This window comes from Pan troglodytes, chromosome 4 (genome assembly GCF_028858775.2).
Source record: "Pan troglodytes isolate AG18354 chromosome 4, NHGRI_mPanTro3-v2.0_pri, whole genome shotgun sequence".
In the NCBI taxonomy this organism is placed as follows: Eukaryota; Metazoa; Chordata; class Mammalia; order Primates; family Hominidae; genus Pan; species Pan troglodytes.
In genome coordinates, this window is record NC_072402.2 from 222,982 (window position 1) to 239,105 (window position 16,124).

Below are 16,124 nucleotides of genomic sequence, written 5' to 3' on the forward strand. Positions count from 1 at the left end.
GTGTCAACATTTGTTAAAATTATGTGGTAGGTACATCAGCATTCATTATATGACTTACAGATGTTTATGTATGTTTGAAAGTTTTCAAAATCTAAAAGAAGAGGGGAGACGACCCCTAGCATGGGGGTCAGGCAGGTGACATCTCAGCACTAGCTGGGCTGGATTGAGACTCTGCTTCTACAACTAGTCAGACTGAGATTAAAAGTCAACTTTGTGGGCTTGGCCTCCTCTTGTTTGCTTTTCGTGGGAATCTGCCTCCCTGGGGAAAGGCCTGAGAGCCTTGACCTTGGGCTGAAGAGTGTTTACGCAGCTGCATGATTTGTGGAGGTGGTCAGAATAGGCTGGACAGAATTTGCTGTGGGCCAGGCCATTTTAAAAAAAGAAATTGGCAAGAGACCATTTTACACAATGGCTGTGATATGTAATGTTAAAAAAATATTCACAATATACCTGAGTTATAAATAGTCCAAAGATAAATATTGATCACAACACTGGCTGGGCCAACCTTTGACCTCCTCAGCACTCTACAAACTTGGGTTAATTGAAGGCGATGCCTCTTCTGTTATGCTTACTGGATACCCCCATGGGATGCCAGGTGGCCTCTGGTTCTCTTTCTTCTCTATCTGGGGCTTTCAGAAAAGTGAGACTTTTCAGAAGTAAGATCTTTTGACCCATGGCCTGTGTTTTTATAAAACCATTGATCAATTCTGCCATCAAGCAAAAGGTCTGTATTAGGTGAAATAAAACACTCATGAGGACTAAATGAAATCGCAGATATGGAAGTCAGCAATTCCCAAAGTGACCATGAGCCCCATTCTCTTTCCTCCCTCCTCCTGTGGAAGGGCTCCCCAGGTCCTTCCCGCCTGGATTCATCCAGCCCATGATTTTCATGTCACCAGGCCTCCACTGCCTCCAGGTTGGAGACAGGGCTCTCTCCCTGGCAGCTGCTGGAGAGCGAGACTGTTCCTGAGCCCCTCATTAAACGTGTCTCCTGCAGCAGTGGCTACACTGACGTGTCCTTCTCTCCACCCAGGCTATGACTTCTGCCAGGTCCTGCAGTGGTTTGCCAAGAGGGTGGACAGGATCATCCTGCTCTTTGACGCTCACAAGCTGGACATCTCAGATGAATTCTCAGAGGCCATCAAGGCCTTCCGGTGCCAGGACGACAAGATCCGTGTCATGCTGAACAAGGCCGACCAAGTGGACATGCAGCAGCTGATGCGGGTCTACGGGGCCCTCGTGTGGTCCCTAGGCAAGGTCATCAACACGCCCGAGGTACTGCGCGTCTACATTGGCTCCTTCTGGGCGCAGCCCCTGCAGAACACAGACAACCGCCGGCTCTTCGAGGCTGAGGCCCAGGACCTCTTCAGAGACATCCAGAGCCTCCCCCAGAAGGCAGCGGTGCGCAAGCTCAACGACCTCATCAAGCGAGCGAGGCTGGCCAAGGTAAGCCAGGAGATGCCTTGCACAGAGGCCAGGGGCTGGGACTCTGCTGTCTCCTCTCCAGAGGCAAGATGGGTGGGAGGAGGCTTCGTTCCAGAAGGCTTAAGGAATGAACATGTGCTAGGTTAAGAATACAGCCTCGAGGTCAGGTGGCCCTGCTGACACCCTAGCTCCTGGCTCTGCACTCCTGGGCAGATGACTAACCCTGTTCTCCAATCTGTACCATGGAGCTAATAAGAGCACTTCACAAGAACTTGGGGTGACAGTTGGTCAGTGTGACAGAGCACTTGGCATAGTGCCTGGTGCACAGGGAGGGGGATCGATCAGTGCACTCACTACATGGTAGCTGTTAGGATGTCAGGATGATAGGAATATAACCAGCCAAACCTGAGAGAGGTGGCATTGGTGAGACCGACAGGATGCTGAGAGGCCACTGCTAGTCCCCGTGCACCAAAGGCCAGTGTTACCACCTGGATCCAGGGGAGCCCTGGGAAGAAGTATGGCTCAGTCTTAGTCTTGGAGTGTGCTGGTTCTGGGTCACCCCCGCATTCTCATTCTGGGCTGCGGGCTGTTAGCCTGCATGCCTGGGCTCCTGGCTCGCCTGCCTCATAGCTGAGCCTTTCAGCAGCCCCAGGAGCGTGTGCCCAATGGGGCAGTGAGAGGTGACCTGCTGACATCCCTCAAGTGACAGAGTCAATTCATGTCTCCAAAGAGAGAAAAGCATATCCCTCCTCCAAGAGAAAATACAGAGAAAAAAATGGCTCTTCAAAAAATATGTGCATGTTTCATAAAATCATTGTCCTCTAATGCTGGAAGTGCCTTTAGAGTTTTATCTAGTCCTAGTGAAGTTCAAACCTGGCTGATCATCAGAAGCAACATACATTCCCAGGCCCTGCCCCAGAGCCTCAGATATAGGGGTGTGCGTGCACTCATGGCTATGTGTGCATATGCATGTGTGTAAACATGCGTGTGTGTGTGTGTGTGTGTGTGTAAAGCTCCCTAGGTGATTGGCTATGTGCCAGTCATGGTGTGGATGCTGCCATGAGTGCCCTGGGAAGGGTGACTACGTGCCTGGCCAGGAGGCAGGGAGGGCTTCCCTGATGGGGACAGCCAAGATGGGGACAATTCTTCCTCCTTCTTGCTGCTCATTAGCAGCCTGTCCTCGTGCCAGTGTGCTCACTGGGCAGCCTCTTGCCTGGGTGAAAACAAACACCTTCCTGGCTGCTGCTGCCCCTCACACAGGACCTCGATGTCCTGTGTCCCTCTCTGTCACGTGTGTCCCAGTGCGTGTGCACGCATTCCTCCCATATGGCTCAGCTAACCTGCAGTGGTGTGGTGCTTGTGTGAGTCATCCTTCTTTATCCGTTCTTCCTGGTCCAAGTGGCTTCCTTTCCAGAACTACAAGCCATTTTTGCTCCAGTTCTGCAACGCAGATGTGCTAACTAGTTTGTAAATCCACTTACGTGCAGCTCTCCTGAAATGATTTTGCCCTCGCCCTTGTCCTGGGCCTAATGCTTGGTAGCAGGAAGGCTGTTTTTCTACTCGGTGATCCCTTGGTTTGTGGTGTTTCCTTTCTCCAGCAGGTACAACTGAACAATCTTCAAGGTGTGTGACACCCCACATTATTTTATAACCAAAGTTGGTGACTTATGTCATAGCCTTTGCAGATTTTGAGATTTTTTAAAACTATTTTTAAATGCTCATGGACATTCCTCATTTACCAGTTATTGGTAAATGAAAACCCAGTAACTGGAGATGCTGCTGTATTCAGTCATATAAATAAATAAGGAGGCCGGGCACGGTGGCTAACGCCTGCAATCCCAGCACTTTGGGAGGCTGAGGCGGGTGGATCACAAAGTCAGGAGTTCAAGGCCAGTCTGGCCAACATATTGAAACCCTGTCTCTACTAAAAATACAAAAATTAGCCAGGCATGGTGGCAGGCACCTGTAATCCCAGCTACTCAGGAGGCTGAGGCAGGAGAATCGCTTGAACCCAGGAGGCGGAGGTTGCAGTGAGCCAAGATCGTGCCACTGCACTCCAGCCTAGGTGACAGAGTGAGACTCTGTCTCAAATAAATAAATAAATAAATAAGGAGCAGAAAGCTCACTGGAAATGCCAAGCGCCTTAACCCATAGAGCTTCCCTGCCATCCTTGAGCCTCGGGCCCTCTGAACGGGCCAGCGCGGCCCGGGTTTGGAGGCACAGAACGCTGCTCTGTATTCTGACACTGTGAATAATGAAAACCCTTGTGTGGATGCGGGGAGTGGGGGACGGTCAAACTTGCTGAGCTTACTTGCAGGAAAAAGGCTTGTGGTTTTTTTCTTCCTAAGAATAGTATCTGGCTTGTTCCTTTTCACAAAGGAAAATGTTTGAAGTATGGGTATTTGCAGCCGGAGCTTCTCAGTGCCAGTTGCTCGTGGGCAGTGCCATGCTGAGGAGCGGGGACAGGAAGCGGGCTCACCCGGAGGAGAAGCCGGACTCAGCATGGCGGCCTTGGCCACTAACTCATGACATTGACCTCACGCCACCTGCAGTTTCATGTTCCACCGCTGAACTTGTTTCTGCTTAAATGGACAGATGCTTACCTGAGTTTTTCTTTTTGGAGTGTTTATATTTTCCAAAAGTGCTTTTATTTTGGTTTATTAACCTTTCTCTTGATCCAGTTTTCCTTTTTCACACCAACTGTTCCAAAGCTCTGTAGTCTGCATTATGTGTGTTTTTTTGTTTGATCCTGTTGACAACTACAGAGTTGGGCATTTTTGTCCTCATTTCCCACCTGAGGGAATGGAAGCTCAGAAAGGTGAAGTTATGTCCCCGAGGCTTCACAGCCTGTAAGCTGCAAAGTATACGTTCAAACCTCGGTCAGTGTGACACCTCAGTCCAGAAAGCAGTCACCTGAAATCGGGAGTGAACAGCAGCTACAGTACCTCCTCCCTTGTGTCCTTGTTTTCTGCACTGATCTGTTAATCTATTTATTCCATAAAAGTCTCCATCCACAGAAACCCTACAAAGTTTAGGTTTATCAAGCTGACACTTTGAAAACATGCAAAGGGTAAGTTTTCAGATGTCAGCTAAGAGATGTCAAGTCTGAGTTGGGTTGTGGGGTATGTTTATTTATAGAACACCATAATTAACCAGGATTCATGGCCCATCCAGATAAAGCAAGTGCGCCGTTTTAATCAAACTCGAAGTGTCATAAAGGTGACATTTTAATAATATGAAAAGTAGATAGATACTGTTCCCAAAGAGCTCTTGAAGTTTATTTCCCTTCTTTTTCTGTTTATATATTTTTTTCACATCTCTGTATTTAAGGAACAGGGAAACTTTAGAGTGGGTTTTTGGTTAGCCTCAAAGATCACTTCTTACAATCTCAGTAGACATCCTTCTTGGAAGACGGCTCACACTCTGAGATGCCAGTCAGGGTTCATTTCATGATTCTTTAAAGGAAGCTATTTTGGGAAAGCCCAAAAAAGGGTTTGGAAAATGTCATTTACTTTTATTCAGCTATAATTAAAATAGCCAAATTAAAGAAATTAGACTCATACAAATCCCAAACAATGCAAGTTCACTATCAGACCCCACCCTTTAGAAGCGTATTGCCCAAGAATAGGAAAGGCTGTCACCCATTTGGAGATCTTTGCTCAACAAAAATGAGGCAACATTTGAGGAAGAAACAAGTAAAACTGAGAAAGAAGAGGAGAGGTCAGTGATTTTCAAGGTTCACTATAGTTCTGTGGAATTTAGCTTATTTCAAATGTAGACTCTTCTCAGTCACATGTGATGTGCAGAGCCTGGCTTTCTTGTCTATAAGCTGGGCACGGTGGCTCATGCCTGTAATCCCAACACTTCAGGAAACCGAGGCGGGCAGATCACTTGAGGTCAAGAGTTCGAGACCAGCCTGGCTAACATGGTGAAACCCCGTCTCTACTAAATGTCATCAAAATGACAAAATGACAGTTTTTCTCTAGGCTAATAACTCAATGAGCAGAAAGGAAAGTCCTCCCTTTTAAATGTATATGAATGTGTATGTAGTTCACACTTACACTCTGACACAGATCTTATTGTGTCCAATGATGTGTGTGTGTGTGTGTGTGTGTGTGTCTCCAAGACTGAGACACATGTACTAAAGAGTGATACTGGCCACATCTACTCTGGGCTGGGAGGGTAACTTCAGCGAGTGCTGGATACAAAAATTACAAAAGAAATTACAAAAAAATTACAAAAAATACAAAAATTAGCTGGGCATGGAGGTGGGCACCTGTAATGCTGGCTACTCAGGAGGCTGAGGCAGGAGAATCACTTGAACCCAAGAGTTGGAGGTTGCAGTCAACCAGGATCGTGCCGCTGCATTCCAGCCTGGGCGACAAAGCAAGACTCCATCTCAAAAAAAAAAAAAAATTCTCCTATAAAGAAATGAGGCATTTTTTGTGCACCAAATGGATTCAGGCTAAAGCGTGTGAGAATCATGATATAATGGATCATGAAGATCCTGGTATTGCCTAGTCCTCGGCAGGGCTCTAAAAATAACTCAGTCAGCAGCCCTGAGCTGCTGTGGATGTGTGTGTGTCAGTGCTTGAGCCCATAAATGGAAGCCTGTCTCTTTGAAGGGTGACCTCAGAGAAGTGTGCAGCCCCCTCCAGTCCCCTTTAAGGCTGCACGGAATTACACGTGCCATTGGTGCCAGTTTTGATCTGAACAGAATAACAAACCCTTGCTCAAGTGGGAACACGTCAGCTGCCCTTCTCTGCCTCTCACAGTCTCACACTCTTGTTACCCCATGGGTTCATCTTTTGGGACTCAGGCTTATTAACTGAATTTTTTATATTATCATAAACCCACTTTATAAACGTGCTGATACCCTGGCTTTAAATACTCTATGCAGGTTTCCAGAGCTGGGCTTCCAGCTGCAGGTCTCCAGCAGGTAGCGTTAAGTTTGCAGATAAGCGTGGCACAGTGTATCACCATGCCTTCCCAGCCCGCCTTCCCCAAACTACTGCCTGATCCTCACATTCCATGAAGCTTTTCATTCCAGCACTGGTCCCTTCCAGCATCCAGCACTTGCTGAAGTTACCCTCCAAGCCCAGAGTAGATGTGGCCAGTATCACTCTTTAGTACATGTGTCTCAGTCTTGGAGACACACACACACACATCATTGGACACAATGAGATCTGTGTCAGAGTGTAAGTGTGAACTACATATACATTCATATACATTTAAAAGGAAGGACTTTCCTTTCTGCTCATTGAGTTATTAGCCTAGAGAAAAATTGTCATTTTGTCATTTTGATCCATTTGATTTCCCCCAGTCATCCCCATTAGATGCCTTAGGGCTTCTGCAAATTTACACAAGGCAAAGGATGACTTGAACAAGATACGAATGTTCAAAAGCCCCCAGGGGTCAATGTAAATTAAACACTTGGAACCCAAATTCATTATATTACTATTTAAATAGAGTTTATTAATTATTTGGTAAGGAGTAACCAGCCGGGAGCCCTCTCTCTCATTACTGTACCTCCAGCTGTTGGTCTTTGGCCATTAGTTGATAAGAAGTTACATTTGCTCCTCTTTCTAGTGAGCAGAGTGCATTCAAATACATGACCTCTTCTATTCTCATAATAACTCTGTGAGATGAATGTTGTTGTCATTTCTAATTTGTGGATGAGCACGCTGAGGCGGAGATCCCATGCCTGGCCCCAAGTTGCTCAGTGGGTAGGCAGTGGTCACGGGGCCTGAGCCTCATCTTCCAGCTCCAGGTCTAGTCCCCCTCTTCTCTTTTGTACTCCTCCTCTTCCCAGTTAGTTTTCTCTCGTTATAAAGGTCAGAAGACCCAAGTGTTTCCACCTCCTTCCCCAGGGACAACCGCCAGGTCTGGCCCTGGGTCTGGCATGTATTTGGAGACACCTTTGACACATAATTGCAGGAGTGATCTCTGGAGGCTGACTGTGGATTTTAGCCATTCAAGCTGTCCCGTCTGTTTACCAGAAGACTTTAGAAAATGACAGGATGCCATCCTGCCAGCAGCTCGCAGTCTTCACCTGCATTCCCACGTGGTGTCCCGACGTTTGTGTGCCATCATTGTGTCCATGTTTGATGTGTGGGGAAAGGGAGAATAAAGGACCCTTCCAAAGCCTCTCAGTGAATTAGGCACGAGCAGAAGTCAAACCTTAAAGTTTTCCAAACTCATTCTATGGGACGCAGTTCATTTTGAATTCCAGATTTTGAACAACTTCAGTAAGATTATTAATGCATACCCACAGGGAGTCATTAGTTCTTTAGGGACAGGAACGAGGCACTTGGATGCTAGTGCCAGCTCTGTATCTACCAACTAGCTGTGTGACCTTGAGTGAGTCACACAGATGTCCTGGAACCAGGAATTAAAGTAGATATTGGGGGGTCACTTCCAGTTTCAGTATTCCATGATGCTATGGATTATAATTTACCTTGTGACTTGATGAATTTTTTTTTCTTTTTTTGAGACGGATTCTTGCTGTGTCACCCAGGCTGGAGTGCAGTGGGGCCATCTCAGCTCATTGTGACCTCCACCTCCCGGGTTCAAGATATTCTCCTGCCTCAGCCTCCCGAGTAGCTGAGACTATAGGAGCACACCACCACACCCAGCTAATTTTTGTATTTTTAGTAGAGACAGGGTTTCACCACATTGGCCAGGCTGGTCTCGAACTCCTGACTTTAAGTGACCCACCTGCCTCAGCCTCCCAAAGTGCTGGGATTACAGGCATGAGCCACTGTGCCCGGCCAACTTGATGAACTTCTGAAAGCAGGTCTGTGCACAGAAGCTGGCCCTGGGTTATTGTTTAGGGTGCACCAGGAAGGGCAGGACGCGGGTGGACATGCAGAGGCAGCGTAACAGGAGACTTCCACAAACCTCGCTAACAGAACTTCCTAGAAGTGGAGGCTGGGACCGAGAGCAGCCGCAGTGTGAGCAGGTCACCTAAGGGTCATGACTCAGGTGACACCAAGCTGGCGGAAGGAGGAGGGAGTTGAGACCTGGCACGAGATCAGCCCCAGGTTTATCAGGGCTGTGAAGGCCTAGTGTCGGGGCCACCTCGGTCATCAGCCAGCAAACACCATGAGGCCTGAGACGAGGGAGCAGGTGACACTCAATTGGTGGAGGGTGTGGCAGGTGCACATCAGCTGAGTTCAGTGCAGGTAAAGCAGGCTCTGGGCACCAGGGAGTGTTCAGGAACAGTGTGCCCAACCTCGGGGGGTGGGCGGCAGGGAGTGGGTGGGGAGTCAGCCAGATGAGCGGGAACTAAGCCCTCCCTGAGCTGGGGCCTGGCGGCTCAGAGGTACCTTACTAATATGTGGTGAGGGGTCTTGGGAAGCCCTACAGAGGCCTAGGCAGCTGCTCCAGGGCTAGGCCCCAGAGCAGGGAAGGGGGTGGTCTCAATAAGAAGCCCTTGTGTTTGGGAGACTGAGCAGCTGTGGGGGCCTCCTGCTTCCCTTGGGGTGGCTCCAGGGTGGGGTGAGCCTGAGCACAGAAGAAAGAGGTATACATAGGTATACATAGAGAACATACTCATAAGCCCAGTCCAGAGTTGCCAGGAAGGTGGAGGCCAAGGAAATGATGCAAGGACAGCTGGTGAGCAGCTGGTTCTCCCTGATGGAACGTGGCAGCTCCTCCAGTCCAAGGGTGCTCCCTCAGCCCTGGCCCTCCCCAGCCCACCCACACCAAGCCAGGCATTCACAGTCGGAGGCAAAGGAGTTGGTATCTTACCACTTGCTCATCACAGCGGTTAAAGCCCAGGATTCTAAATAACGGATCCCAAACTTCGGGTTTCTCAAGTTATCTCTAAGAATCTTGTAAATCATTTCAATTGTCTTCATTTGAAAAATAAGTACATAAACAAGTTTGCTGGTGACAGAAAGGTTTAGCGTCATCTCTCCAAGTCCATCCTCTCAGCGGTAGCCAGGCTGCACAGTGCATGCTTCTGTTAAACGACCCTTGTGCAGATGGGAAGTTGACATTGTCTGACCTCAGCATGTCAGACCTTGCATTAGGTACTTAGGTTAGCATCCAAATCCTCGCAAAATGTTTTTGGCTGTGTCCAGCATGTGTCCACACATGGGCCCTCAGCTGAGCTATGGAATGTATCTGCTTACCCCCTTTATTTAATTTCAACTTCTACAAGATTACAGTAGAAGTCTGTTTTCTTTAATAGGATTTTCCGTTGCTACATACTCATTTTCTTTTTGTAATCACCACTCTGTTTTTCATCCTTTCTTATTTTAGTTACTTACTTGACTTCACAATTACTCTGAAGTTCAAGATATACAAAGTGGCCGGGCATGGTGGTTCATGCCTGTAATCCCAGCACTTTGGGAGGCCAAGGTGGGTGGATCACCTGAGGTCAGGAGTTCGAGACCAGCCTGGCCAACATGGTGAAACCCCATCTCTACTAAAAATACAAAAATCAGCTAGGCGTGGTGGTGCACACCTGTAATCCCAGCTACTCGGGAGGCTGAAGCAGGAAAATCTCTTGAACCAGGAGGTGGAGGTTGCAGTGAGCCAAGATCACGCTGTTCCACTCCAGCCTGGGCAACAGAGCGAGATTCCATCTCAAAAATATATATATACACACCAGGGTCACCCCAACCAGGATAACCGGACCATCAGCCAGATGCTGAGCGAGCGGTGGTACACCCTGGGGCCCAATGAGATGCAGAAATACGACCTGGCCTTCCAGGTGAAGGTGGCCCACTTGCAACAAGGACCGAAAGAAGTCCAGCTCAGAGGCCAAGCCCACAAGCCAGGGGCTAGCAGGAGTGTAACAAGGGCTCATGGGAGAAGAGCATATCAGAGACGGGCACTGCCACTGCCCCTGGGGTGTCCTCTGAACTCCTGTCAGTTGCAGCCCAAACACTCCAGAGCTCGGATACCAAGGAGCAGCTTCTGTGGGGCAGAACGGCTGCACACAGTCAGGGAACCTGGCTCAGCCTGGCCCAAGCCTTCTCCCACAGCGGGGTACACAGCCTGGACGGCATGGAAATAGACCGTCAGGCACTACGGGAACTGACACAGATGGTGTCTGGCACTGCATCATACTCTGGCCCAAAGCCTTCTACTCAGTATGGAGCTCCAGGCCACTTTGCAGCCCCTGTTGAGGGAGGTGACCAGTGGGCAGCCCTGCTGCTGCCCACCTGAGCTGCTCATTCCCAGCACATGGCCAGTGAGGACATAGTGAGTGACGAGGAGCACACGGTCATCCATGAGGAGGAGGGGGTGATGATGTCATTGCTGATGATGGCTTTAGCACCACTGACACCGATCGCAAGTTCAAGGAGTGGGTGACCGACTGAGAGTGGGGACAACTCTTGGGAGGAGCCAGAGGGCAACAAGGGCTTTGGTGGGAAGGTATTTGCACCTGTCATTCCTTCCTCCTTTACTCCTGCCGCCCCTTGCTGGATCCTGAGCCCCCAGGGTCCCCCGATCCACCTGCAGCTTTCGGCAGTCTATGGTCCCACCCTGTCCTCCTCCTACACATACTCAGATGCTTCCTCCTCAACCTTGGCACCCACCTCCTTCTTACTGGGCCCAGGAGCCTTCAAAGCCCAGGAGTCTGGTCAAGGCAGCAGAGCGGGCCCCCTACAGCCCCTACCCCTGGGGATGGGGGCCCAGGGACGCCTTCCAAGGTGACCTGTTTCCTCCCAATGGATCCTGCCACCTTCTGGTGCAAGAGACCTGAAAGTTTGGGCGACCTGGAGCTACCAGGCTCCTCAGTCATCAGGGTCCCTCCCAACACTAAGGCTTTCCCAGGCAGGAGCTGGGCTGAGCCACCCGGGGGGCAGAGTCTGAAGAGAAACTGACTGGGCTTTCGGGGTCGGGGCAGAAGGAACCCCACGGACATGGATCCCACACTGAAGGACCCCACCACACCCAAATGCAAGATGAGAAGATGCTCCAGCTGCAGTCCAAAGCCCGACACCCCCAACTGTGCCATGTGTGATGGGGACAGCTTCCCCTTTGCCTGTACAGGTGGAGAAGCCGAGGACAGGCTCAGGGAACCGGAGACCGAGAAGGCGCTGTCCTCTTCACTGCACGTGCCCTGGACCAGTGCCGGCCCTGATCAAGCAGCTCTTCCAGGCCCACTGCTTCTTCCTGTCCACTAGGCCACAGCCGCCCTGCAGGCCCACTATGCACACATCCTCCCCAAGGTTTGTTCTGCCCCTGCCCTGACTCCCAGCCCTGTGGGGGTCCTGACCGCACCTCACCTGGCTCAGACTCTTGACGCTGCCCTGGCTGCCCCACCACTGCCTCTGCCCGAGAGTCACGTGAGGCTGAGAGTAGGGGCAGGGGCAGCAGTGGTGCCAGTTGGGGGGCGGTCCAGTGGGAGGAGCCTCAGCCTCGCGGGCTGCTCCGTGGGACTGATGACTGCAAGATCTTCTGGGCACCTCACGGATCTTCAACTGCAGGTGAAACGGATGCTGGTGGTGGGTGCAGGGCCGCTGGGAGCTGCTGCATGGTTCCCAGAGGCTGGACTGGGGCAGGTGCCAACTGAAGCTGCTGGGGCAGCATGGGCAGGATGTTCTGCACACAAACCTTGGAGAAGATGATGTGTGCATAGCGGGTCCACTGCTGCTGCCCCTGCCCTGATTCCCAGCCCTGCCTGACCCCACCTCAACCTGCTCAGGCTCTGGCGCAACCCTGGCTGCCCTGCCACTGCCTCTGCCCCAGAGTTGGGGCCTTGACAGCCTGGTTGGAAGGGGACACCCCAGCCCTGCCTCAACACCTGGGGGTCTCCATAACTACCACAGGCAGGTGGGCAACCCCAAAGATCCCAGGACTCACAGTACCCCCTGAGAACATGGACAGTATGTGGGGGTAGCAATGGAGGGCAGGATGGTTATCTTATCCCAGGTAAAGCCATTTAATCCTTTCAGTTTGGGACGGAGTAAGGCCTGCCTCTTTTTTTTTTTTTTTTTTTTGAGACTGAGTCTTGCTCTGTCGCCCAGGCTGGAGTGCAGTGGTGCGATCTTGGCTCACTGCAACCTCTTCCCGCCGGGTTCACGCCATTCTCCTGCCTCAGCCTTCCGGGTAGCTAGGATTACAGGTGCACGCTACCACGTCCGGCTAATTTTTGTATTTTTAGTACAGACGGGGCTTCATCATCTTGGCCAGGCTGATTTCGATCTCCTGACATCGTGATCTGCCTGCCTCCCCCTCCCAAAGTGCTGGGATTACAGGCGTGGGCCACCACGCCTGGCCAAGGCCTGCTCCTCTTATCTATACCCCCTACCCCTGCAGCTGTGCCGGGGGAAAGCTGGGCAGTTTCCCTCCTCCGAGCCCCTGTACATACCATGAATTGTGGGACCTTCAGAGCTTTTCACTTTTCGGAAAATAGCTCCTGCTGGGGCTACAAGATGGAGTGTGAAGAGGGCCTTGGGCCACAGGGAGGCGCCTGTGGACTAGGGGGAGCTCATGCACCCCTTCTTTCCTCAGAGGGGCTGGACTCAGGTGAGTATGGGGGTGGGGGCTCCTGCACTTCAACACAGGCAGCGGGAGGGTTTTCTCCCCATTCCCTCTGCACTCCCAACTTGAGCTATACTTTTTAAGAAAGTGATTCACCCTGCCTTTGCCCCCTTCCCCAGAACAGAACACGTTGATCATGGGCGATATTTTTCATTGTGCCAAAAAGTTGCCACGACCGTCATTAAACCTGTTTAACACCAAATGATAAGGAAAATAAAATAAAAAATTCAGGCATGGTGCAGAAACTCACTCCAAATAAATTACCTACCAAAATATATAATGGTGGAAATATTCCAAAATTCAATATTTTGGGATTTATACACAAAAGATAAACAAATTAGAGGCCAAGAGGCTGCCGGAAGGGAAAAACAGGGACTGGAAAGGCCGTTGTGAGGAATGAGCTGGGCCTAAAGAGGCCACTGGCAGGCAGTAGCTGGACCTGCCGAAGTGGCCGAAAGGCAGGAGCTTTGGACTGGGGAGGTCACAGTGAGGCGAGAGCTAGCTGGGCGTGGAGAGTCCGCAGTGAGGCCGAGGCCGAGGCCGGGCCCGTGCAGGCCTTCGAGAGGCAGGAGGCCGGGCCTGCAAAGGCCGACTGGAGATCAAGTTCTGCGCCTGAAGAGGCTGCCAAAAGTCAAAAGCGGGGCCTGGGAAGGCCGCCGACAGCCATGAGCTGGGCTGGGCCGAAAGAGGCCACTGGGAGGCAGGAGGAGCTGGGCCTGGAGAGGCTGACTCGAGGAAGTTTTGCACCTGGAGAGGCCGCCGAGAGGACGGAGCTGGGCCCGGGGAGGCCGACTTGCTGCTCTTCCAGGCCCACTTCCAGGCTGACTTGAGCCTGCAGAGGCCGCCGGGAGGCCCAAGCTGGGCCTAGAGGAGCCCACCAACCGGAGGCCGTTTGGGGCCTGCAGATGCCATCAGAGGGCAGGAGCTGAGCCTGGAGAGGCCACCGCGAGGCCTGAGCTGGGCCTGGGGAGCTTGGCTTAGGGAAGTTGTGGGCCTACCAGGGCCGCTGGGAGCTGAGTCCAAAGACGTTGTTGAGACCTGGAGTCGGCCCAGAGTCCGGCCCGGAGATGCAGCCAGGAGGAAGAGCTGGGCCCGGAGAGGATGCCGGGAGGCTGCAAGTGCGTCTGAGAGGCCAATTTGAGGAGGCCTGGCCTCCGCCTCCCGCATGGCCCAGCTGTTCCTCCTGGCTGCATCTCCCACCTCCCAGCAAACAAGCTCTTTTGGCTCAGCTCCCGCCTGCGTTTGTAGACCCCAAAGTTTCTGCAACCAAGCTCTTCAGACCCACATCCCTTCTCCCAGTGACTGAACAGTCCCAGCTCCGGCTGGAGACGGGCGTCTGCAGACCCCGCTGTTGCCGCCCAGGGGAGTCTCCAGGCCCAGCTCTCGCCCCACCGCGACCTCCCGGGCCCAAGTCTCTGCCTACCTCCCAGCAGCCCGCGTGCGACCCTGCTATTCCCTCACGGTGGCCTGTTGAGGCAGGGGCTCACGCTGACCTCTCTCAGCTTGGGAGGGGCCGGTGTGAGGCAAGGGGCTCAGGCTGACCTCTCTCAGCGTGGGAGGGGCCGGTGTGAGGCAAGGGCTCACGCTGACCTCTGTCCGCGTGGGAGGGGCCGGTGTGAGGCAAGGGGCTCACGCTGACCTCTGTCCGCATGGGAGGGGCCGGTGTGAGGCAAGGGCTCACACTGACCTCTCTCAGCTTGGGAGGGGCCAGTGTGAGGCAAGGGGCTCACACTGACCTCTGTCCGCGTGGGAGGGGCCGGTGTGAGGCAAGGGCTCACACTCACCTCTCTCAGCGTGGGAGGAGCCAGTGTGAGGCAGGGACTCACGCCTCTGGGCAGGGTGCCAGAGGCATGAGTTGGGCATCAACAGGCCACCGTGAGGGAGGAGCTGGGCCGAACGCGGGCTGCTGGGAGGCAGGCAGGGACTTGGCCCCAGGAGGCCGCCGTGGCGGCAAGAGCTGGGCCTGGAGAGGCCCCTGGGAGGCAAGGGCGGGGCCTGCAGAGGCTGTTCCCCAACCAGTGCTAGGCCCGTACAGGCCACCAGGAGGCAGGAAGTGGGCCCTCAGAGCTTGGCTGGAGAAAGTTCGGGGCCTACAAAGGCGGTTGGGAGCTGGGCAGGAGTTGAGCCAAAAGAGCTTGCTTACTTGCTGGGAGGCAGGCCCGGGAGAGGCCGACTTCAGGACAACTTGGGCCTGCGGCGGTTGCCGGGAGGCCCCAGCTTGGCGTGGAGGAGCCCACCAACCGGAGACCATTTCGGGCCTGGAGATGCCATCGGAGGGCAGGAGCTCATCCTGGAGAAGCCACCGTGAGGCCTGACCTGGGCCTGGGGAGCTTGGCTTGAGGAAGCTGTGGGCCGACCAAGGCCGCCAGGAGATGGATAGGCACTGAGTCCAAAGAGGTTGTTGAGAGGCAGAAGTCGGGCCTGGAGAGGTCAACTTGAGGAGATTTTGGGCCTTCATAGGCCACCAGGAGGCAGCAGTTGGGACTAGAGAGTCTGACGTGAGTAAGTTTTGGGCCCGGAGATGACGTCCTGGAACAGGAGTTGGGCCTGGAGAGGCCACCGTGAGGCATAAGCTGGATGTAGAGAGGCCAGTGTGAGGCAAAACCTGGGCCTGTCTAGGCTGCTGGGAGACAGGCAGGAATCTGGCCAGCGAAGGTTGCCATGAGACAAAAGTTGGGCCTGGAAAGGCCCTTGTGAAGCATGAGCTTCGCCTAAAGAGGCCACTGGGTGGCAGGAGCTGGGTGTGTAGAAGCTACTGAAAGGTTGGGAGCTTGGCTTGGGGGGTCCACAGTGAGACAGATGCTGGGCGTGCAGAATCTGCTGTGAGGCAGATGTTGGGAATGTAGAGGCTGACGGGAGGCAGAGGCTGGGCCTGGAGGGGCCACCAAGATGCAGCAGCTGGGCCTGAGGAGGCTGCAAAGAAGCATGAGCTGGGCCTGGTGAGGTCGACTTGACAAAGTTCAGGGCCTGGAGAGAAGGCTGGGAGGCAGGAGCTGGGTCTAAAGAGGCCATTGTAACGATGGAGCTGTGCCTGTGGAGGCTGTTGTGAGGCAGTAGCCTCATCTGCGGAGACTGCCGTGACGTAGGGTATGGGCCTAAATAGGCCATGGTGAGTCATGAGCTTGGTCTGTAGAGGCTGACTGGAGAAAGTTCTGGGCCTGGAGAGGCTGCCGGGAGGTAGGAGCTGGGCCAAA

The 16,124-nt window shown here is 52.7% G+C and overlaps 3 protein-coding genes across 5 annotated transcripts in view; 1 reads left to right on the top strand and 2 right to left on the bottom strand.

Annotated features, from left to right (window-relative positions):
- The first annotated feature begins 804 nt into the window (after window positions 1-804).
- Window positions 805-5,494, top strand: LOC134810042 (EH domain-containing protein 4-like). The gene is made up of 2 exons (XM_063811023.1): window positions 805-1,446; window positions 3,805-5,494. The coding sequence occupies exons 1-2, from the start codon at window positions 805-807 to the stop codon at window positions 3,814-3,816; spliced, it is 654 nt and encodes a 217-aa protein (XP_063667093.1). The 3' UTR covers window positions 3,817-5,494.
- Window positions 5,495-13,186: 7,692 nt separating this feature from the next.
- LOC749983 (putative WAS protein family homolog 3) overlaps window positions 13,187-16,124 on the bottom strand; it is a 498,033-nt gene continuing 495,095 nt past the window's right edge. Inside the window, exon 8 of one of the 3 annotated variants that reach the window (XR_010156830.1) lies at window positions 13,187-16,114. The gene's annotated coding sequence lies outside the window, so the exon portion shown is untranslated. The remainder of the gene's footprint in view (window positions 16,115-16,124) is intronic. The other 2 variants (XR_010156828.1, XR_010156829.1) reach the window with 2 other exon arrangements.
- Window positions 14,753-15,942, bottom strand: LOC112207506 (uncharacterized). The gene is made up of 2 exons (XM_063811024.1): window positions 15,785-15,942; window positions 14,753-15,572 (listed from the first exon to the last, which is right to left on the bottom strand). Exons 1-2 carry the CDS (start codon window positions 15,940-15,942, stop codon window positions 14,753-14,755), a joined length of 978 nt encoding a protein of 325 aa, XP_063667094.1.

Coding starts and splice junctions, on each gene's coding strand:
- LOC112207506 (XM_063811024.1), bottom strand. CDS start 15,942: ATGGCCTCTTTAGACCCAGCTCCTGCCTCCCAGCCTTCTCTCCAGGCC. Junction 15,573..15,784: donor AGGCCCAGCCTCTGCCTCCC/GTCAGCCTCTAC, acceptor TTCGCTGGCCAG/ATTCCTGCCTGTCTCCCAGC.
- LOC134810042 (XM_063811023.1), top strand. CDS start 805: ATGAGCCCCATTCTCTTTCCTCCCTCCTCCTGTGGAAGGGCTCCCCAG.